Source organism: Microtus oregoni, unplaced genomic scaffold, assembly GCF_018167655.1.
Source record: "Microtus oregoni isolate MIOR12 unplaced genomic scaffold, Mior012 000079F_ref0000094, whole genome shotgun sequence".
Classification (NCBI taxonomy): Eukaryota; Metazoa; Chordata; class Mammalia; order Rodentia; family Cricetidae; genus Microtus; species Microtus oregoni.
This window is the reverse complement of record NW_024544537.1, coordinates 3,319,570-3,343,450: the sequence shown is the minus strand read 5'-3', so window position 1 is coordinate 3,343,450 and position 23,881 is coordinate 3,319,570. Positions and strand designations below refer to the sequence as shown.

At 37.8% G+C, this 23,881-nt stretch overlaps 1 protein-coding gene across 1 annotated transcript in view; it reads left to right on the top strand.

Annotated features, from left to right (window-relative positions):
• The window catches only part of Dmd (dystrophin), a 1,759,261-nt gene that overhangs the window by 8,317 nt on the left and 1,727,063 nt on the right, over window positions 1-23,881 (top strand). The window contains exon 2 of the mRNA XM_041642825.1: window positions 668-840. Within this exon, the coding sequence (XP_041498759.1) occupies window positions 680-840 (161 nt within the window). The 5' untranslated portion in view covers window positions 668-679. The remainder of the gene's footprint in view (window positions 1-667; window positions 841-23,881) is intronic.

Sequence of the window (23,881 nt, the reverse complement as noted above, 5' to 3'; positions counted from 1 at the left end):
TTTTTCTCCCGTGTAGTACTCCATTGTATAAATGTACCACATTTCCTTATCCATTCTTCAGTTGAGGGGTATTTAGGTTGTTGCTAGGTTATAGCTAAGACAAACAAACAATTCTGCTATTAACGTAGTTGAGCACATGTCCTTGTAGTATAGTTGAGCATCCTTTGGGTAATTATTATTATCAAAAGTGGTAATAATCCAATAAAAAATGGAGTACAGACCTCAACAGAGAACTCTCAACAGAGGAATCTAAAGTGGCTAGAAGACACTTATGGAAATGATCAACATCCTTAGTCATCAGCAAAATTTGAATCAAAACAACTCTGAAATTCCATATTAGACCTGTTAGAATGGGCCAATATCACAAACACTCACGACAACTTATGCTGGAGAGGTTTGGGGTAAAGGGAAAAGTCCTGCATTGCTGGTGGGAGTGCAAACTGGTACAGCCCCTTTGGATGTCAGTGTGGCGATGTCTCAAAAAATTAGGAAACAACCTTCCTCAAGAACCAGAGGCAAAACCCTGTCTCGAAAAACCAAAAAAAAAAAAAAAAAAAAAAAAAAAAAAAAAAAAAAAAAAAGAACCAGAGGCATTACTATTTTAAAAATGTGAGGAGTACTTGTTTGGGGGTATGTGCTTTTTATTGAAAATTTCTTTAACAAACAGGTCAAAAATGTGATGAAAACTATCATGGCTGGATTGCAGCAAACCAACACTGAAAAGATTCTTCTGAGCTGGGTCCGACAATCAACGCGCAATTATCCACAGGTTAACGTCATCAACTTCACCACCAGCTGGTCTGATGGCCTAGCTTTGAATGCTCTCATCCACAGTCACAGGTAAATTTGAAATTTAAATTGTTTTTTAAGTATTGATTTAGACACTAATGATGTATTTTATTGCAATATGACCTGTCTACTAGGAAAAATGGTGTTCACAATATCGATCTAAGTATTTATTGAAACAGACTAAGCATATCATCATATATTTACCTGCTTATGTGAGATAGGGCATCTCTAGGTAGGTATTCCTGTCTCAGTTCTCAGAATAATGGGATTACATGCTTTAAACACCATGGCTAGGAGTTTTCTAATTTTTTAGTTACATATGGCTGTGGTTGAAGGAGGAACAAAAATGAACACATTTTATACTTAGACTCCAAAACAACCAGATTCTTTCATGACTTTGCTAATAAGGGGGCTGATAGGTTTCAATAGAAGCAGAAATAAGTTTGAGCCTAGACTACAGAACTCAAAGTGGTTTCAAATTTTATGCAAGTGGTTTTAGTGAGATCACCATTCTCAGATAAATAATGTACAGGTAAACATTTGTCATATGAAACATAAGCTTCCATAGCAAACATCATGATATCATGGACGTTTTCTTTCTGATGAGGATTAAAAGAAACATTAAGCATTTTAGTAACCATAGCAAAAAAGGGGGTGGGCATCTAGTGAGTTCAATAACTCAGTGTTCAGAACATCAAAAGAGAGTTTTTTTTTTTATATAGAGCAGCAAAGCAATTTCTTTGAATTACGGAACAATTCTGTGGCCATTCATATAAATAACAGTATAACATAGTAAACTAAGCAGCTTTACTATAGTCCAGACAGTGTTCTAGTTTTCACAATGACAAAACAATTGTTTTATTTTCTTAGATAATAAAGTTTAATAAATTAATTTATAATTTTTCAAATAAAGTTATAATCATGTGGGAAAGGTGCATATATACATCCATAATTATATATAAAATATATTATTTTAAAATACAATACTTTTATATGTACAAGTTATACAGCATCATTCTACATATGATTATATCATGTAATATTTCCTCCAAGAAATATCTACCTTGGTCTTGTCATTAACTGTTCTTTTAAATGACTCCCAAATTAATTGTTTATTTTTTTAATGAATTCCACTGGACTTCAACTTCCCAGAATACCCACACAGGTTATCTTTTGTCATGTGTATTTATCTATTTTTGTTCCCTTTTCTTTTTCACCAAGTCTCCCATTTTTCTATACCACTCTTGTTTCCAAAGAAGGCCAGAATATAAATTTTCCTTGTGGTAAGGCTCAACTCAAGGGCAAACTCAAAGTAAGCATCTTTGTCAGGTGTCATGCTGCAGCTGGGCTTAATTAGTCCCATCCAGACCAGGTTTCCAGGTGAGAGATTCAGCAAAACTGACTGTAAAAAGTAGTCTGATTGGTTCTGATCCACACATTTAACAAGGTATACAGGCTGATTTTCATAGGTACAACAAAAGAAAACTTTCCACAGCTTCAGTACAGTCAGTTAAGGATAGATTGAGCTATTGATTTTGCATCATCAGTTCATGCTCATTAATGCAGCCACATGCTTCACATTAAGGGCCTGAAGAAATATTGATCTTGCTCTTCATGTACATATTAGCAGATAAACAAAAATATTGAGGATTGGCTTATGTGCTCCTTGGTGGCTCTTTCCTATTTTCATTTCAAGTGGGAGACTTCAAGCCTGGAAGCATGTTCACACACCATATTTGTTCATTTTCTTTTTATAATTTTTGAACATGTTTCTAAGTAATACAGGAAATATCCAGCTTGTCCTATCCCTGACCTACTTGCTCTCTGCCACAGTGTATCTGCATTTATGTATTTTGAATGAGCCATCAATAACTATCTTTTTATACATTGCATGTTTAGTTCTCAAGAGGTTCCTTACAGTTGCTTGATGCTTTTTCATGAATCACCTGCCTCTTTGTCTTTGACAGATGTTAATATTGTTTATCTAGAGAAAAAAAAAACATGGTTGGACTTTCTGTTCCAAGGTGATTGTCATTGGCACTCTTAGGAATGTCATTCAGTGCCCTGATTTCAATAATTGAGTGAGTAAGCTATATAGAACAGAGACAGCAAAGCACAGAGACCTTGGGAATGAAAAGGTTTATGTTCAAACACAATGTCTACTACAGTGAATTTGAAAGGAAGCCAGGTTATACTTTTACACAAAAATGATAATTGATAAGAAATATATACAAAATATAAACATTAAATTATAATAACCTTAAAAATGAATTTAAATTTTCATGCTAACTCCTTTTTCCTATCCCAGGATGTGGTTTAAGAAAAAGTTATCCATTATGTTACTGAGATCTCCCTTTGGTCTAGTTCTGCTCCTTGTTACATGTGATCTTTGTTGAAAGGATTCAGGTGAGAAGAGAGTCAGAATTTATTATGAAATAAAATAAGATACACCTGATGATAAAAATGGGTAGTTCTCAAAGAGGAAAAAACTATCATGGGATGAGAGTCAACGGTAGTCAGAGAGGCAATTTTATAGTGCAAGCATTGGAGGGGTGAGAATTGACATTGGACAAAAGGACAATTGTACCAACCTATATTTTTTAAGTAAGTGTCATACTATTTCTCAAAGTTACTCAAACAACAGCTTTCCTGAAGTACATTTTCCTGCCAAAGTGATTGAGAAACTGATTTGAATTGATGGTTCCTAAAGAAGAAAGTGATTTATCTTTATTGTATACCAGAAAGTCAAAACAAGATAGTGTGATTTTAATTTTCTCAATGGTATAGAAAAATCATGTCTCCACCAAGGGTAAAAGAGAGATTCAGATTCAGATCCAATTCATTTACCAAAGACCTGAAATTGAGGTTTCTTATTTCATAAGCTGCTGATTATAAGGAAGAGTTCCATCCTCAATATCTTTTAACCCTGTTAATATTTGTCTAGCTACCTAAGAGTCATCCCCAGAATTGAAATCCTCAAAACATTTAGAAGGTAACTATTTAAAGACTTATATGTCAACTTTCCTAAGGGGCTTTGGGAGGATTTCCTAAGAAGAATTTCCTTTGTATGGTTTACTTAGGAGTAATGAATCTAGCCAGGTGGTAATGGTGCACACCTTTAATCCCAACACTTGGAGGCAGAGACAAGCACAGCTCTGTGAATTCAAGGCCAGCCTGATGGCCAGCCTAAGAGCTAGTTTCAGGACAGGCTCCAAAGCTACAGAAAAACATTGTCATGAAACAAACAAACGAACATTATGAGTCCAGTTGGAAATTTTTAAAAGTTTGGTGGCTGGAGGAGAAGCTAAAAGTATAGGGAAAAAATCTTTCTAACTCCTTTCTAGGAGTTAATAATTGTTAACCCTAAGGACCCTCTCTATAAGTTCTGATCAGAACCTGTTAATATCCTGGTGAAGGCATTTTTATCATATTTCTGAATGGATTTGAAATTTCTATAATGCACATTGTTTGTAGATCATTGGAATTGATTGAATCTGCAGTCAGATTAGAGATTATATGCGATAATATACAAAAAGATCTGAATATACAAAAGGTTACCAATAATGTACTTCAGAAAGGCTTAGGCTTATGGCTAAATAAGGACCTAAGTACACTTCAGGGAATTCTTCATAGCATTTCCCTGTAGGGTAAGATGGTTCTTCTGTCAATATATTTTTTAAAGATTATTTTCTTGTTCATTTTACTTATTTATATAAGTATGTATCTGCTTGAGTGTATTTCATGTATGTGTAGGCACCTTCAGAGGCCAGACGAGGGCACTAGATCACTGAAAGATGCAGTTTCAAGCAGTTGTGAGTCATGCAACATGGGTGCTGGGAATGACTTCATGTCCTCTGGGAAAGAAGCAAGCACTCTTATTGAGCAATCTATTCAGTCTGATCCTGTTAATGTTATTTAGTGGATAAGTTGGGGGATCTCATTGGTAAATTCTGCTTTTCCAAAGGACTAAACTCTCCAAAAAGAATATTTAATATTTAATACTGAGAGATATATTTTTAGGCTGAATGACAATGAAGATAAGAAAATGTCACTGTGTCCTTAAAGAGATCTCATGTTTGAAGAAAAAATTTAGTTTCAAGCATATTAAAAAAACCTGAATAGCAAATTTTTAAAGGTACATAATGTAAGGCATTCCATGCTAGGAAAGATATTTTTAATGGTAACAGCATAAACTATTTTCTTAAAAATAAATTTTAATTGTTTGAGATGAATAGGACTATGTCAGTTCCACTTTCCATTTCCTAACCTAAACCCTCCCCCTTCTCTTTCAAATTCATGACCTAAACATGACCTGGACAAGGAGAATACCAGTAGAAATGCTAACTTGAAGGGGGAGAAACTCTTTGAGGTTTCAACCATAAACAAAGAACTATATGCAAGTAAGGTGTGCTAAGAGTAGGAATAGCAATGTTCCCTAGGGAAGGGCACAACAATTGATTATCTGATACCAAATGGTCAGCCCTGAAAACATATACATGCAACTAACATGATAAGGACTAATAGCATTGTGTTTTTGTATTTAGAAGTGTATGTGCTTCATTGTTCTTGGGTGTGTATGTTTACGCTCATATACATATATATGTAAGAACAACTGAAGAAACGGGTTTAAAAAATAATTTATTTATCTATTCCTTATAATTTCTTATATGTTTACATAGTAGTTTGATATAGAAAATGATAAAGTCTATAGGTCTTGATCAGGCTTGTTCTGTTTGCTAGATAAAGAAATAAAAGGCAAAAAATTTTTCAATGCAGCAGGTAGCAGTAAAATATTATAACACAGCAAAAAGAATCAGCATCTTACATGCTTCCTCTGTATGGTAAAGTGAGGTGGGGAACACACTAGCTCATTCTGTCCTCCTTTAAAGATGAAGGATAGGATGACATGGGTTCTGATACACAGACATGAGCTACCTAAACCTTCCTATACAGGACAGACTGAGGTGCAGGAACACATGTTTTTTCTTGACCTTAAACATAGGACAGATTAAGGTTAGCACAACAAGGGTTCTATGAGACAGATGCTATCTTTTCCCAAGTCTCCTTCATAGGACACATCCAACCTCCTCTATTGGACAGATTAAGGTTGGAAAGATGTGGATTCTGAGAGTCAGACTGTACCTCCTTCCAAACCACCTACATAGGACAAAATGAACTAGAGAGACCAATAATTCATTTCTAACCTTCTTTTTAGCACAGGCAAAGGCTTGGGCAACATAAATAGTGAGAAAAATCTACCTTCGTAGCATACTTTGTAGGGCTTACTGGGGTGGAGCACACAGTAGTTCAGTTGTAACTACTTCCGTATACCCAATTACATTAGAATAACATCAATTTCAAAAGACAAAAGCAAACCCCCTGCAATTCTCCTTTGAAGGACAGTCTGAGATTGAGAGTTCATGAGTTAACTCCTATCCACCTAGAACACTTTGAAACTACACTGTAGAGTAGATCATGGTTATAAGAGCTTGGAATCAGAAACAGAAGCTAGTGCCTTCTAGTATAGTGGTTCTCTGTATGTGGGTTTCCACCCCTTTTGAGGGTCAAGTGACCCTTTCACAAGGGTCAATTAAGACAATTGGAAACTAAGATATTTATATTATAATTCATAACCATAGCAAAAAAATACAATTAATAAGTAACAATGAAAGAAATTCTATGTTTGAGGATCATGACTATATATATATATATATAAAGAGTTGCAGGATTAGAAAGGTTGAAAACTACTGTTCTAGCTCTTTTTCATAGGATAAAGTGGAGGTGTAGAACATGCTAGGATGCTCTTGTAGTTATCTGCAGTACAGATGAAGGTGGATTTTGAGAAACAAACACGGGGTTCCTTCAAGACTTTTTGGGAGGGAGGACTGAAGTAGGCTTCTCACTCCACTCCTAGTTATACTATGTGTAATTATGCATACATAGGACAAATAAAGGTTAGCGTGATGTCGATTTTAGAAGACAGAGACCAGCTCCCTCCAAGCCTCACCTGTAGTCTGGGCAGGTGGAGATCATTCTAGTTAATTACCAACTTCCCTCAGAGGACAGTTTAAGATTAGAACTATATGGATACTGAGATAAACTCAATAGCTCCCTCTAATCATGCTCTATAGGAATACTGTGGTGGAGAACACGCAAGTTCACTCTAATCCCACTCCGTAAGACATAAAACATAAGATGAAATGGATTCTGAGTAACAGACAGGAACTCCCCCCCCCAAGCCTTCTTCTTGGGACATATTGAGTTATAGAACACAGTAGTTCACTCATAACCTGTTTAATAGGAAAGGCTAAGAACATGCATTCTGGGAGATAGATGCAAGTTCCTTAAAGCCTCTTTGGTAGGACAGAAGAAGTTGGAGTGCACATTAGTTCATTCCTTTCCTTATCTGTAGGGTATATCAAGCTCTGGAAAACCTGGACTTTGAAGGGAGAGAAACTCTCTCCCTCCAAAATTCTTCAGAAAGACAGACTGAAGTGGAAAGCATACTAGTTAACTCCTATTAAAACTCCACAGGACTGATAAAGTTTAAGGTGTCCTGGACACAGTGTTTTACAGGAGAGATCAATTGTGATTCTGAGAGAAAAACACCAGCTCCCATCAAACCTCTTCTAGGAAGACTGAAGTTGAAAGCACACTAGGTCACCCCCTATCCTCCTACTTTGGATAGAGAAAGGGGCTGAAAACAGGTATTCTGAGAGACAGAAACAAGCTTCCTCTAAGTCTTCTTTGTAAGATACATTAAGATGGAGAGCACATTGGAATATAACTTGTACTTATGACAGATCAAGGTTAGAAATCAATGCATTCTGAGACAGAAAGTAGCTCTCTCCAGGCACTCTTTATAGAACAGACTGAGATGAATAACACACTAGTTCACTCCTACCATATTCTTATTACAGAACAAGGACCAGGCAAAGTGGACACTGAGAGAAAAACAATAGCTACCTCCAAGCTTCCTCCACATGACATGATGAGGTGGAGAGAACAGTAATTCATTACTTACATCTTCCATGGAGCATATCAAGTTAGGAAAACACAGATTCTGACAAACGCACACTAGATTCATATAAACTTCCTTGTAGGGCAGATTGAACTGAAGATCACACTAGTTCATTCTTAAACTCCTCAATAGGACAGGTGAAGGTTAGAATGATATGGATCCAGAAAGACACTAATTTTACTTAGACTCCTCTGTTAGATGCTGAGATGGGAATTACAAAATAACATTGCTAACATACTCCATTGGGATAAACAATTTAGGACAAAAAAACATAAACTTGCTCCCTCCAATCCTCTTTTGTGGGATACAATGAGTTTAAATGCGCACTATTTGTGCTTTTTAGTATAGATCAAGTTAGGATTGTGAGAGACAGACACTAGCTTTTTCTCTGAGACCCCTGGTAGGATATATTGAGAAGGAGAGCACAATGGTTCTCTTCTAATGTTATTTAGGGGAAATATCAAGGAGGTTTGGACAACATGAATTCTGAGAAATAGACACTAGCTTCCTCCAAACTTTATCCTTAGAGCATACTGAGGTAGAGAACCTACTAGTTCTTTCATAACTCACTCTTCAGAACATATCAAGTTAAGGACTAAATGAATATAGAGCAACAACTACTAACTCCATCCAAGATTCACACAATGAGGTCTAATGCATGGTAGTCTAGTCCTAACCTCATCAGTATAACAAATCAAGCTTAGGAAACTCTGGATGCTGATAAAGAGAAACTTTCTCCAAGAAAGAATTAGTACAAATTGAAGTAGACTACCTTATTTGTTTTTTTTACCTCTTACATAGGACAGATTAAGGTTAGGATGACATGGAGTCTGAGAGACAGATACTAGTTTCCTCCAATCCCCATTCCATGGGACAGACTGTTGTGGAGATTATGCTAGTTCACTCCTAATCTTCCTACTCTCTTCTGTAGAACAGATGGAGGTTAGGACAGCAAATATTTTGTTAGAGAGACACTAGCTCTATTCAAGCATCCTTAGTAGGGCAGACTGAGTTGGAGTATAAACTAGTTCATGTCTGTCCTCCTCAATAGGAAAGAGTAATTTAGGACAATATGAATACTGAGAGACAGACTCTAGCCCCTCCTAGCATCCTCTCTTGGAAAGACTGATGTGGATATTACAATAGTTCATTCCTAACTTACTGTGAGTCAGGATTAAAGTTAGGACTACATGGCTTATGAGAGGAAAGCACTAATTCTAAGAGTATCCATAGGACAATCTAAATTGAAAAGCATATTACTTCACTTCTTTCCTACTCTGTTAAACAGAATGAGTTAGAATAAAATTTATTCTGAAGGACAGACTAGCTCTGCCAAAGCCTCTTCTATAAGATAAGCTAAGGTTTACAAGAAGCTAGTATATTTTTAAACTCATCAGTAGGACATACCAAATTAGGAAGATTTGGAGAGCGATGGACACCAGCTCTGGAAAAGCCTCTTCTGTAGGAAAAACTGAGATGGAGAGCAGACTAGTTCACTTCTAACTGCTTCTGTAGGGCAGATCAAGATCACTACAATTGAAATCCGAGAGATAGACACTATTTCCCTCTAGCTTTTTGCATCGTGATAGAGAGAAGTCTTGATCAGTCCTATCCTTCCTTACCTGTAACACAGATCAAATTTAAGAAAAGAGATTCTGAAAGACAGGCACTAGCTCCCACCAAGCCTTCTTTTGTTATGAAAGACTGGCAGAGAGCACACCTGCTCACTCATAACTTTCCCCATCAAACTCCTCACACCACTGATTCTTTTTTATTGTTTTCACAGTGCTATACATTTCTCCCTGTCCCTCTTCCTCCCCTCTCTTCTTCTACCCTCTCCTGTGACACCCACACCCCCAATTTACTCAGGAGATCTTGTATTTTTCTCCTTCATATGCAGATGTAAATATGTCTCCCTTAGGGTCTTCTTGTCTAGCTTCTTTGGGGTTGAGGACTGTAGGCTGTTATTTCTTTGCTTTATATCTAAAAGATACCTATGAGTGAGTACATGCTATATTTGTGTTTTTGGGTCTGGGTTATCTTACTCAATATGTTTGTTAAAGACTTATTCATTTATTTATGTATTATGTATACAGTGTTCTGTCTGCATGTGTGCCTACAGACCTGAAGAGGGCACCAGGTCTCATTATAGATGGTTGTGAGCCACCATGTGGTTGCTGGGTATTGAACTCAGGACCTCTGGAAGAATAGTCAGTGTTCTTAACCTCTGAGCCATCATTTTAGCCCTCAATATGTTTTTTTAGATCCATCCATTTGCCTGCAAACATCAAGATGTCATTTTTTTCTACTCTGTAGTACTGCAATATGTTAATGTACACATTATCCATTCTTATTTTGAGGGTCATCTAGGTTTTTTCCAGGTTTTGGGTATTATGAATAATGCTGCTATGAACAAAGTTGAGCACATGTCCTTGTGGTATGGTTGAGCAACTGCTGCAGCCAGCGCAGCCTGGATAGCCAAGACTGGTGGGGGGTGCCGGGATAGAGAAACAGAGGCTTCTTTTCAGGTGGAAGAACAGCAACCTTTATTTTGCCCGGCGACCTTTTATACCTCTACTCCTGTGGAGACCCACTGGCCAGAAAGAACACAATCATCCTTGTCAATTACAGACCACAAGGAAGTTCTGCTTTCAGTCAGGGGGAGTGAGGACAGCTGGATCACAACAACTAGCAACCTTTTGGTATATACCCAAAAATGGTATTGCTGGATCTTGAGGTAGATTTTTCATAATTTTCTGAGAAATCAACATACTGATTTCCAACACAGTTGTACGAGTTATCACTTCCACCAGCAATGGAGGAGTGTTCCCCTTACCTGACTCCTCTGCAGCATAAGAAGTCATCAATGTTTTTGATCTTAGCCATTCTGACAGGTGTAAGTTGGAATCTCAGAGTTGTTTGTGATTTGTATTTTTCTGATGGCTAAGGATGGTGAGCATTTCCTTAAGTGTCTTTCGGTCTTTTGAAATTCATCTGTTGAGAGTTCTCTGTTTAGGTCTCTACTATGTTTTTGTATTGAATTATTTCTTCTTTTGATGTCAAGTTTCTTGAGTTCTTTGTATATTTTGGAGATCAGTTCTCTGTCTGATGTGGGGTGTGTGAAGATCTTTTTCCATGCTGTAATCTGCAATTTTATCTTGTTAACTGTGCCCTTTATTTACAGAGGCTTCTCGGTTTGAAGAGATCCCATTTATTAATTGTTGTTCTTAGTATCTGTACTACTGGGGTTATATTTAGGAAGTGGTCTCCTGTGCCAATGTGTTTGTGTATTTCCCACTTTCTCTTCTATGAGGTTCAGTGTGGTTAGTTTTATGTTGAGGTCTTTGATCCATACACTTGAGGTTTGTGCATGGGGATAGATATGGATCTATTTTCATTCTTCAATATGTTGGCATTTGATTATGTCAGCACCATTTGTTGAATATGCTTTCTTTTTACCATTCAATTCCCACACCTATAAATACCTGTTTTTTGACAAAGAAGCTAAAAATACCACTCATTCTTAAAGACAGACATTAGCTCCCTTCAAGTTTCCTCTGTAGGACAAAATAATTGGACAGCACCTTACTTCACTCCATTTTTTTTTAGTTGGACAGATAAATATTAGGAAAACACAGCTTCTGAGGGACAGGCACTTGATTCATTGAGACTCTTTCACGGACAGCCGGAGGTGGCATGTCAACTAATTAGTAATTAGTTTAATTACTTAAATTAGTTTAAGTAATAATAAGTACTTAATTTATCCATAAAACAGATCAAGTTGAGGACAACTTTGATTCTATGAGAGAGAAACCAGCTCTCTCCAAATTCTTTGCAGTAGGACAAACTGAAATAGAGAGTACATTAGTTCATCCCTAATCTTCCCCATAAAACAGATGATAAATTTCATGAGATACATTATGAGAGACCAACACACTGCTTCAATCCATTCCCTCTAAGCAAGACAGACTATGGTGGAAAGCATACTAATTCAATTGTAACCTTATCTAGAGAATGGAGCAAGATTAAGAGGACATAGATTCTAATAGATGAATAGTTAATCACTCCATTCCCCTCTGTAGGACAGGGTGAGGTAGAGCACACTAGTTTATTTTTAACCTTCTCTGTAGAACAGATCAAGGTTACTAGCACTTAGTATCTGAGAGATAGATGCGACATAGTCTCTAGCCCTCTCAATAGAACCAACTGATATAGGGAGTACACTACTTTATTAATAACATCCTCAGTAAGGACAAATCATCTCAAAGCATCATAGATTCTGAGAGACAGCCACTACTTCCCTACCAACATCCTCTGTAGAACAGACTGAGATGGAGAGCTCTCCAGTTCACTCCTATCCTGCTCTGTTGAACATAATGTGTCTGAATGGCTTGGATTGTAAGAGACAAACACTAACTCCCTTCAGTTATTTTCCAAAGAAGAGACTGAGGTGCAGGGCAACCTCGGCCAATGCTATCTTTATTTGTAGGATACATCAAAGTTAAGAAAACACAAATTTGAAATATACCCACTAACTCTGACCAAGCCATCTCCACAGGCCAGAGTGATGTGGAGAGCATTCTAGTTACCAATCATCCTGCATTACAGATCAAGGTTAATACAGAATGGATTTTTAGAGATAGCCACTAGAATTCAGGTTTTCAGTGGGCAACTGCTTGAAGCTCAGAAAAGGTCAATTCAGTAATTACACATGATGGACATAATTTCTAATAAATGTGTAATTACTGAATCAGCCTTTTCATTTCTCTGTGAGTTCTGCATGTTCAGTTTTTGCAGCACACCATAAAGCAGTCCAGGTAAGAGCAGTTTCTTGCCCAAATGGCTAACCAACTCCATAACGAGTCTCTTCAGTGCCCATCGTCCTCTTGAAGTAGTTTGGTGCTGCAAGAAAAGTCCTAAGTTCTTAAAATAATTTAAATGCCACATTCTGAAGGTCTCTGAAAGATTTGAAGAATACCTATCCATCTGAACTACATTTCTGTATATTTAGAAAATCTAATTAGCATTACTTTGAGTTTGACTATTATAGATGATTATCTATTAACCTATATTTCTTAATTATACATTATATTTTTAAATGAACTACACAAAACAATACCTTAATCAAGATCAGAAATACATATACATATAACAAAATTGACTTTAAATCTTTATAAATAAAACAAGATCCATACCAATGTAAAGTATCCATCTCAATAGCATATCCCCCTTTAAATGTAAAGAAACATTTACAAGCTGTATTTGGGAATATGAGTGCAATTCTGTCCAATCTTCTTCCTGCTGTTTATTGGATGAAGTATTTTCTTTGCGGAGGTGTTTGCAGCAACCATTCAGGGGTTCTTGATCCATCAAACCATGTTCGTCTGGAAACAATCCACAGGCTATCATCTTCTGTGTAAACAAAAGAAGAACCTCTTTTCCAAAGCAAAATATCCTTAGACTCAAATTTTGAATTCAAGATACCTTTGAAATATTTATGTTGGCTTAGCTTAGCAGTCCCCAGAATCAAAAGTCTCTCTGCAGTCAAAAAATTTAAAGATGACAAAATAATATAAACAATCCAAACTCTGTGAATTTTCCATCTTCACATGGTTTATTTTTTTTCTGTACTCTGTCTCTTTAAAAACTTTATGATTTTTAAACCCTTTACTTGTTTTTAATAACTATTATTTTTCTTCTCTCTTCCAAGCCTACATATATTTATCCAACACTGTAGCACATTTATAGGTCTTTTTTGTCTGGATTTGTCTTTATTGCATATCTGTAATTATTTATTGTCCAGAAGTGCTTTTTAAAATGCTTAGCGCTCCTTAAAAACTGAGCTGCACCATTATTGTGATATATACGGTACTTCTTGTTTGTCTGCCCAGTCTAAAACTTAACTGTGCAATTACTATGATATATTCGGTACTTCCTGCTTGCTCAGCACAATCCAGCATGGTAGAGCTGCTCACCACCTCTGAGAGACATGCACAGTGCCTCATCTCTAGATGCACACAGCCAGTCTATGCTGCCATTAAGCAAGTAAGGTGTAGCAGTCTGCCCACAAACCTCACTCAAGTGTTCCATCTCCCAAAAGAGCCAGAGGTCACACTGGGAGCATAACCCAGAAAACTGGCATTTTAAAATGGCCACAGCTTTTTACCTGCTATGGATGAATCAGGAAAATTTCTTAAAGAAACTGCAGCAAGCTGCCGGAAAATAGCACAAAGCTGTGTTAACTATTTTTTTTTTTTTGTCTAGGATTCCTTTTTAAGCCCTCTCGGGTTTTACATGTTGGCCATGTGGGTGCCAATTTGTAGGTGGAGGCCACTTGGTTGTTCCTGGCCACTTAGCCCTGGAATAACCACACAGAAACTGTATTAATTAGTCACTGTTTGGCCCATTAGCTCTAACTTCTTATTGACTAACTCTTACATCTTAATTTAACCCACCTCCATTAATCTATGTATCAACATGAGGTTTTAGCCTTCCAGCAAAGTTTCAGCATTTCTATATCTAGTGGTTCCATGGCATTTCCCTGCCTTCCTTCTTCCTCCCAGCACTCAGCTTAGTCTTCCAATCTGTCTATGTTCTATCCTATTAGGCCAAGGTAGTTTTTTTATTCATTAACCAATAAAAACAACATATAGACAGAAGTACTTCCCACAACAAGATCCCTCTTAGAATCCTCAGTAGGACAGAATAAGTTGGAAAACATACCTGATTATTCCCTACCTCATTGATAAAACAGATCAGTGTTTTAGTAAAACATTTATTATTACAGAGAAACAAGATGTCTCCAAGATTTATCCATATGATATACTGTGGTAGAGAGTACACTAGTTTATTTCTATACTATTCCATTGGAAAACTAAAGTTTAAAATATTGTTGATCCTGTAGAAAGGCAAAAGCTTTCTTTATCTCATTTTCATAGGATAGACATCTTTAGAAATCTAGGTAGGGCTCTACAATCATTGTCTAAGGACCATATCTTGATTATCATAGCATAGATTCTGAGAGAGACACACACCAGGTACCTTCAAGACTATTCAGTAGGGCTGGTAATGCATACTGTTCATTCCTTCTTTCCTAACCTTATCTGTAGGACTGGTCAAAACCTGGATCTTGACTGAATGAAACCGACTCCCGAGACTACTTAGTAGGACAGATTGAAGTGCAGAGCATGCATGTTCCCTCCTAATGTCCCCCAAAGACCAGACTTAAGTTAAGACGGCATAGATTCTGAGAGACAGATAATGGCATCCCCCAGTATTACAGACTGAAATAGAGAGCACAATAATCTTTTCTAATCTCTTTCAAAATACAGATACTGTGAATTCTGTGAGAGAGACAAGATTTCCACAAAAGCATCCTTAGTAGGGCAGTTTGGCATTAAGAACATTCTTGGTCACCCTATAAACCTCCATAACACAGGTTATGTTAGAATGGTATGTGAGAGACAGAATCAGATCCCTCCAATCCTAACCCCATAGTACATGCATAGATGGAGAACAATATGGCTCAAGGTAAGAAAACTTGAATTCAAAAGACAGTCAATATTCCCTACCAAGTATTTTTTCATAGGACAGACTATGGACAAAAATACACTTGTTCACTCATAACCTTCTCCATAGGACAGATGAAGCTTCTTACAACACTGCTTCTTAAAGACGGAGACTAGCTCCCATCAAGCTTTCTCTATAGAACAGACTGAGGTGGACAAGCACCTTATTTTGCTCCTATTTTCTTTAGTTTTACAGGTCAAGATTTAGACAACATGGATTCTAAGGGACAGACCCTAGTACCCTCCAATACTCTTCCTTTAGTGAGTTAAGGTAGTATATGAGCTAGTTCACTTCTAAACTTATTCATAGGATAAATGAAGGTTATGACAGCCTGGAATCTGAAAGTAATTAACTCCTTCCAAATCTTTAGTATGACAGGCTGAAGTACAGAGCACACCTGTTTACTCCTTTTCTTCTCATAGGACAGATCATGGCTTACAAGACTTGGATTCTAAAGACTGTCCTGCTCTATAAGACAGACTGTGTTTCATAGCATACTAATTGACCCCTAACTTCCTATATAGGACATATCAATGTTAGGACAACATGTAATTTGAGAACCATGCACTACCTCCCTCTAACTCTCTTCTATAGGATACACTGAACTGTAGAACATGCTAGGTCATTCCAGGCATTATCTGTAAGACAGATAAAGATTAAGAAAATATGGTTTCTGAGAAGTAGACACTAGATTCTTCTAATCTTCTCAGTAAAACAGACTAAGGATCAGAACACACTAGTTTACACCTTACCTTATCCACAGATACAAATCAAATTTAGCACCACATTGATTCTAAGAGATATACGCTAGCTTCCAGCAAGCCTGCTCTGTAAGGCAGACTGAGTTAGAGAGATAGAGTTCATTCGTATCATCTTCAGTTGGAAAGATCAAAGTTAGGACATATAGGTTATGAGAGACAAACACTAGTTCTCACCATTACAGTTTAATAGGACAGACTGGGGTAATTTATATCTAGTTTATTTATAAACCTAATTTTTATGACAAATCAAAGTTAACACACCAGAGATTTTGAGTGATGGAAACTAACTCTTTCCAAAACTACTCAGTAGGACAGAAATAATTGGGGATCATATTAGTTCACTCCTCATCTTTTATATAGGACAGTTCAAGGTTAGGATGACTAGAATTATAAGAGACAGACATATTATGTTCCTTCTCCATATCATAGATTGATGTGGAAAGCACACTAGTCCCTTCTAACCTCATTCATAAGGCAGATGATATATACCCTTAGAGAGACACAATTTCCACCCAAGCCCCTTTAGTAGTATAGATTGAAGTTTAAATGATACTGGGTCACTCCTTTAGTCCTACCTAAGACATACCAAGTTAGGACAACATGAATAACTAGAGTCTGATATCAAAGCACTCCAAGGATACTTCATAGAATATATTTCAGTGGCTAGCACATCTGTTTACTCTAGCCTATTGTGTTGAAAAGATAAAGTCAAGAAAACATAAATTCTCAGAGATAGATAATAGCTCCCTCCAATCTTCCTTTGTAGGACTGACTGAGTTTGAGACCACATTAAGTCAGTCCTACCTATCCTCCTTTGTAGTACAGATCAACTTAGGACAACATGCATTCTCATTGTTGCATGATAACTCTCTTCAAGCTCCCTCTGTAGGACAGACTGAGGTGGAGAACACACAAGGTTACTCCTATGCTTTTCCTTATGACAGATCAAAGGTCAGACCACATGGATATGAGATCCTGATACTAGCTTTATCCTGTGTTTCTCCATGGTATATATGAAAGTGTATATTACACTAAGTCACTGTTGTATTTATTGAGAGAACAACTCAAGGTTGAGACAATATGGATTCTGAAAGACAGACACCAGACTCCTACAATCCTCCTCAATAAATTGCACTAGATATGGGACACATATGGTTTTATTCCTGTATCTTCCATAGGACAGATAAAGGAAAACATATCTTCTGAGTGACAGACACTAGATCCCTACAGGTCTTCTGTGTAAAACATACTACTTCACTTCCAAACTCTTCTGTTGTACAGAGGGCATTTAAACAACATAAATTGTGAGAGAAAGACATTACTCCCTCCAGCTCTTTTCTGCAGGATAGACTGAAGTGCTGAGCACCATATATCAATTCTATCCTTATATGTAGGAAACATCAACATTAATACAACATGGATTCTGAAAGCTAGGCATTGCTCCCCACAAGCTATCTACAGTGACAGTTTATTTAAGAGAATATTAGTTTATCTATGACCTTCTCCATAGGAAAGATTAAGATTAACACAATATGATTCTTGAAGAAAGACACTATTACCCTCAAAGACTATGTAGAAGGGACTGAGTTAGAGAGCACACTAGTTCACTAAAGACCTATTAAGTTATACAGAACAAGGTTAGGACAACATGAATTCTAAAGGACAGACACTAGATCTCCCAAGACTATTAAGACTCATTGTAATATAGTTCTTACTAATTCATTCCTAACCTTATCCATGAGGCAGATTAAGGTTAGGACAATCTAGGATTCTGTGGTACATAAACTAATCCCCTCTAAGATTCATCACTCTGTGTGACTGGCAGAAATGGAGAACTCATAAATTAACCCCTAATCTCCTCCATTGGACAGATCAAGGGTTATATGACATGGCTTTTGAGAGAATGACAGTAGTTCTCTCTGTGCTTCTCCTGTAGGACAGATTTTGTTTGAAGGCAACTAATTCTATTTTAACCTCCTTTGTAGCACAGATCAAGCTTAGTTCATCATTAATTCTAAGATACAAACACTAGCTCCCTTCAGCTTTTTAGTATAGGATAAACAGAGCCATAGAGCATATTAAGACACTTCTTTCCTTTTCTGTAGGACAGATCAAAAATAGGATGACATGGTTTCCAAGAGACAGAGAGTAGCTCTCTCAGACTCATCTTCCAAATATGTACTGTGCAATAGATCACACTAAGTAAATCTTTTCCATATCCATAGGAAAGATCAAGGTTAAGAGAACATGGATTCTGAAAGGTAGACACTAGCTGCATCCATGTCTCCTCAGTGAAATGGAATGAGGTTTAGTGCCCTTTACTTCCCTCTTCAACTTTCCCATAGAGCAGATGTGGTAAGAATGATATTGATTATAATAGACAGGTACAATCTTCATCACAGCCTTCTCTATTGACACACTGAGGTGGAGTGTAAACTAGTTTATTTCCAACCTCCTCTGATGAAAAGAACAACTTAGTATGACAAGTATTTTGAGAGACAGAAACTAGTTTCTTTTAATACTCCTTTGTAGGACAGATTAAAGTGTAAAGTATTTAACTTCTAACCTGCTCTGTAGGGCAGATAAAGTAAGGGCAACATGGATAATGAAAGAAAGTTCTTTTCTATGAAGTTCTTGAAGACTAGTACATGCTAGACATAACTATCCTTTTTTGTAGAAAAGATCATAAGACAACATGAGTGTTGAGAGATAGACACTAGCTTTCACCAAGGTCTCTTCATAGTAAAATAATGAGGTGATGAACACACTAAATCACTCCTAATCTCCTTTTGAGGTCAGATAAAGTTTAGCATACCATGTCCTCTTACAGATAAACATTTGCTTTCTCCATGACAGTTCTACAGGAAGACATGAAGTGAAGAGTATTCCTGTGCAATCTTATCCATTTCAATTTGACATATCAAGGTTAGGATGGTATAGATTCTGAGAGATGGACACTATCTCCCTCTAAGACTCTTTCCTAGGACAGACTGAGGTAAAGTGCACACTCTCCCTCTAAGACTCTTTCCTAGGACAGACTGAGGTAAAGTGCACACTAGTTATCTCCTAGCTTTATAAGTGGGACAGGTCATGTTTAGGACAACCTGGATTCTGAAAGAGAAAAAATAATTGACTCCAAGTTTCCTCAGTATGACAGGCTGAAGTGTGAGTACTATAGTTTACTTCTAATCTCCTCCATTGATCAGATCATGGTTTGTTTAATATGGATTCTGAGATACTTACACAAGCTCACTTCATGCTTTTTCTGTAGGAAAGAGTGGTGGAAAGCAGAGGAATTTGCTCTTAACCTCTTCTATAGGGCTCATTAAGTTTAGGATAATATGGATTCTGAGAGAGAGATACTAGCTCACCTCAGCTCTTTTCTGTAGGGTATACTGAGGTATAGAGCACATTAAGTCATTTATAGCCTAGTTTGTAGGAATGGTCTAGCTTAAGACAACATGGGTTCTAAGATATAGCCACTAGATTCCTGCAAGCCTCGTCAGTAGAACAGACTGAGTGGGAGAACGCAGTATTTCACATGCAACCTCCTCTGGAGAATAGGTCAAGTTTAGCATGAAAATGATTCTGAGAAATAGACACTGGATCCTATCAAGCCTCCTGTGTAGGGCATGGTGAAATAGAGACTACACTACTTCACCCCTGTCTTCTTCAATAGGGCAGAATAAGGTTAGGGCAACATGTATTCTGAGAGACAGATACTAGACCACTCAAAGACTTTTAACTAGGAAAGACAGAGAAACTGAACACTTGTTTGCTCACGACCTCATATGTAGGCAAGATCAAAGATAGGACAACATGGATTCTGAATGAGAGAATGCTAGTCTCTCCTTGACTCCTTAGTAGGGCAGACTTAATTAAAAAGCATAATGATTCACTCCTAAGCTCATATATACACTAGATCAAGGACAGAATGACATGAATTCTGAAATAGACACTAGCTGCCTTCTTTTCCTCCTTCATATTAAGCAATGATATGGAGAACACTCTAGTGCAATCTAATATTTTATATAAGACAGATAACGATTAGAACAAGAGGAGCTCTGGAGGGATGCATGACCTACATCCACCATTTCTTAGTCAGACAAGTGGAAAGCATACCAGGTCACTCCTATCATCCTCTGAAGGACATATCAAGTTAGGACAACATGGATACTGCAAGACAGACACCAGCTCCCTGAAGCCAAGCATATCAGGCATACTTAGGTAGAGAGCACAGTAGTTCTCTTGTGACATCTTGCATTGGAGAGATCAATTTAGGAAAAAAAATTGATTCAGAGAGACGGAAAGTGACTCCCTCAAAGCCACTTCAGTAGGACAGACTGATGTAGAGTGCATACTATTTCAGTATTAATCTTATCTATTTGAGAGAGCAGGGTAAGCACAAAATGGATTGTGAGAGTGAATCACTAGATCCCTCCACACCTTCATAGGACAGAGTAAAGAGGAAACTACACAAGTTCACTTCTGCCCTCCTCGGTGGGGCAGATAAGTCTTAGGCCAACATGGATTCTGAGACACAGACGTAAGCACCCTCTAAGACATATTTTGTTTGTTTGTTTGAGACAGAATTTCTTTGTAGCTTTGTTACCTTCCTGAAACTATATTGTGTAGACCATGTTGGCCTTGAACTCACAGAGATCCACCTGCCTCTTCCTCCCAAGTGCTGGGATTAAAGGTGTGCACCACCACCCCAGGCTTCTAAGATTCTTAAATGGGATGGAGTAGGAATAAATACAACTGCACCCTAACCTTTATCTGTAGGACAGATTAAAATTTGGACAAGCAGAGTTTTGAGATACAGTCACTAATTTCATCCAAGCCTCTCCTGTAGGACAGACAAACTGGGATGATGATCACACTAGTTCACTTCTAACCTCCTCTATTGGACAGACTGTGCTAGAAAGATGTATTTTGAGAGACAGACACTAGTTTCCTCCAGCTCTTTTCCCTGGGTGATAGTCAGGAATAAAGTAGGCTAAGTCACTTCTAATTTTATTTGTAAAAAAAGATCCATGTTAAGAAAACATGGATTCTGAGAGACAGACTACCAGCTTCTACCAAGTTCCTCAATAGTACAAACTAAGGTGAAAAGCACATCAGTTCCCTTATAACATCCTCCAGAGGATAGATAAGCTTAGCACAGCACAACTTTTGAAAGACAGATACTAACTTCCCCCATGCAACCTCTGTAGGACAGCCTGAGGAGGTGAGCATGGTAAATTACTCCTATCCTCTTCAGTAACCTGGATCAAGGTTAGGAAACCATGGATTCTAAGAGAGAGACACTAGGTCCGTTCAAGACTCTTTGGAAGGACAGGGTGAGGTGGGACTGAGTATAACCTTACCTGTAGGACAGTTAAAACATAGAACAACCAAGATTCTGAGAGAAACTAACTTTTTTAAGATGACTCAGTAGAGAGACCAGTTTTACCCATGCTTTTTCAGTCACAGTCCAGCTGGCCTTGGTGAGCTCCCAATAGATCAGCTCCACTGTCTCAGTGGGTGGGTGCACCCCTCGTGGTCCCGACTTCTTTGCTCATGTTCTCCCTCCTTCTGCTCCTCATTGGGACCTTGGGAGCTCAGTCCAGTGCTCCAGTGTGGGTCTCTGTCTCTCCATCCATCAACTGGACTCTCTGAACATGGAGAACAATGAGGGCTGATGAGAAGCAAAGGACAATGGCACAGGGTTTTGATCCTGCTTAATGTGCTGGATTGGTGGGAGCCTAGCCAGTTTGGATGTTCACCTTCCTAGATATGGACGGAGGGGGGAAGACCTAGGACTTACCACAGGGCAGAAAACCCTGACTGCTCTTTGGACTGGAGAGGGAGGGGGAAAGGAGTGGGGGGAGGGGGAGAAGGGTGGGAGGAGGGGGAGGGAAATGGGAGGCTGGGAGGAGGTGGAAACTTGTTTTTTTTTTCTTTTTCTCCTTTTCTCAATAAAAAAAAAGAAAAAAAAATAAATAAATAAAACAAGAACTCAAAAAAAAAAAGATGACTCAATAGGATAGACTAACAAGGAGAGCACATTTTTTCACTCCTGATCTCCTCCATAGCAGATCAAGGTCATCAACACATTGATTTTGAAAGACAGGAATTAGGCTCATCCATGTTTCCACCCCAGGACAGACTAATGAAGAGTGCTGTCTTCACTCCTAAAGCTATCATTAAGACAAATCAATTTTAAGACAAGCACATTGAGAGCAAACACTAGCTTTTTCCAAGTCTCCTCTGTAGGGCTGAATCAGTTGCAGGGCACATTTGTCAATGCTTATACTCTTCTGTTGTATTGATAAAGTTGGGACAATATGGATTCTGAGAGACAAACCTTCGCTCCCTTCAAACCTGCTTCATGTCAGACTTCTGTGGAGAACTTACCAGTTTTCTCTTTGCCTTATCCATACAACATATATAGGTTGGAACAACATAGATTCTGAGACACACACCCTACTCTCTCCAGTCTATTCTGTTGGACATTCTAATGTGGAAAGTATACTAGTTCACTCCTAAGTATATACATAGTTGTATATACATTCTGACAGGCTGACACTAGATTCCTTCAGACTCTCTCTTTACACATATGGAGGTGTATATCACTCTAGTTCATGTCTGATTTTCTCTGTAGGACAGATAAAGGTAGAACTACATATTTGGCTCTCAATCTCACTCTGTCCTACAGAGGTGATTTGTGAGTAGATAGGGTCTATATATTAGAAACTATATCATAATACCTTGATCAGCTCTATGGAGAAGGATAAGTGTGAACTAGTGTGAATTGCAACTCAGACAGTCCTATGGAGGGGGCTTGGAAGGAACTGGTGTCTTTATCCCAACATACACCTTGTCCTAATCTTGATTTGTCCTAAGGATAACTTTTGGAGTGAACTAATGTGCTCTTTGTCTTTAGGTCTTAAGGGAGCTTAGCGAGACCAAGTGTCTGTCTCTCAGAACCCATGTTGTGTTAACCTTGTTCTGCCCTATCAAAGAGACCAGAAGTGAACTTAGGTTTTCTGCACTTATTTCTTTCCTACTGAGTAGAGTCTGAGGGAGTTAGTGTCTCTCACAGCTCTCCTAACTTTTTGAACTATCCTAAAGTTATGAGTCCACTAGGGTTCATTCCTCATATGTCTGTCTTTCTGAAGAGTCTTGCCTAGTGTCTGCATCTCAATGCCCATTTTGTGCTAAGCTTGACCTATGCTGGGAGGTTAAGAATCACCTAATATTCTCATTATCTTAGGTTGTGCTATGGAGAAACTTTGATGGGAGTTCATGTCTATTTCTGAAAATCCAAGTTATGATCACATTGATCTGTTTCTTTCAGAAAAGGGTAGGAGTGATAGATAGCATCAACTACTTGTCAGTCTAGCCTTTCAAAAATGATGGAGTAGTACAGTTTCTGCCTCCCAACTTCTAATCTTCAAACTATGTTTTTCAGTACAGAAGGCAAGTGAACTAGTGTGCTCACCAATTTAGTGTATACTATGGAAGAGGCTTAGGGTACACTGAAGTCTTATCTCTCAGAATCCATGTTGTCATAACTTTGATATGTCCTTTAATTAAATTTAGCATTGAACTAATGTATCTACAACTTAGTCTATCCTACAGCAGAATCTACAGTGAACTAGTATTTTTTCTCAGCATCCATGTTCCCCCCCACCTTGATCCTTGATCTGAGGAGGATAGAAATTAATGAGTGTGAACTCTCCCTCAGTCTATTGTA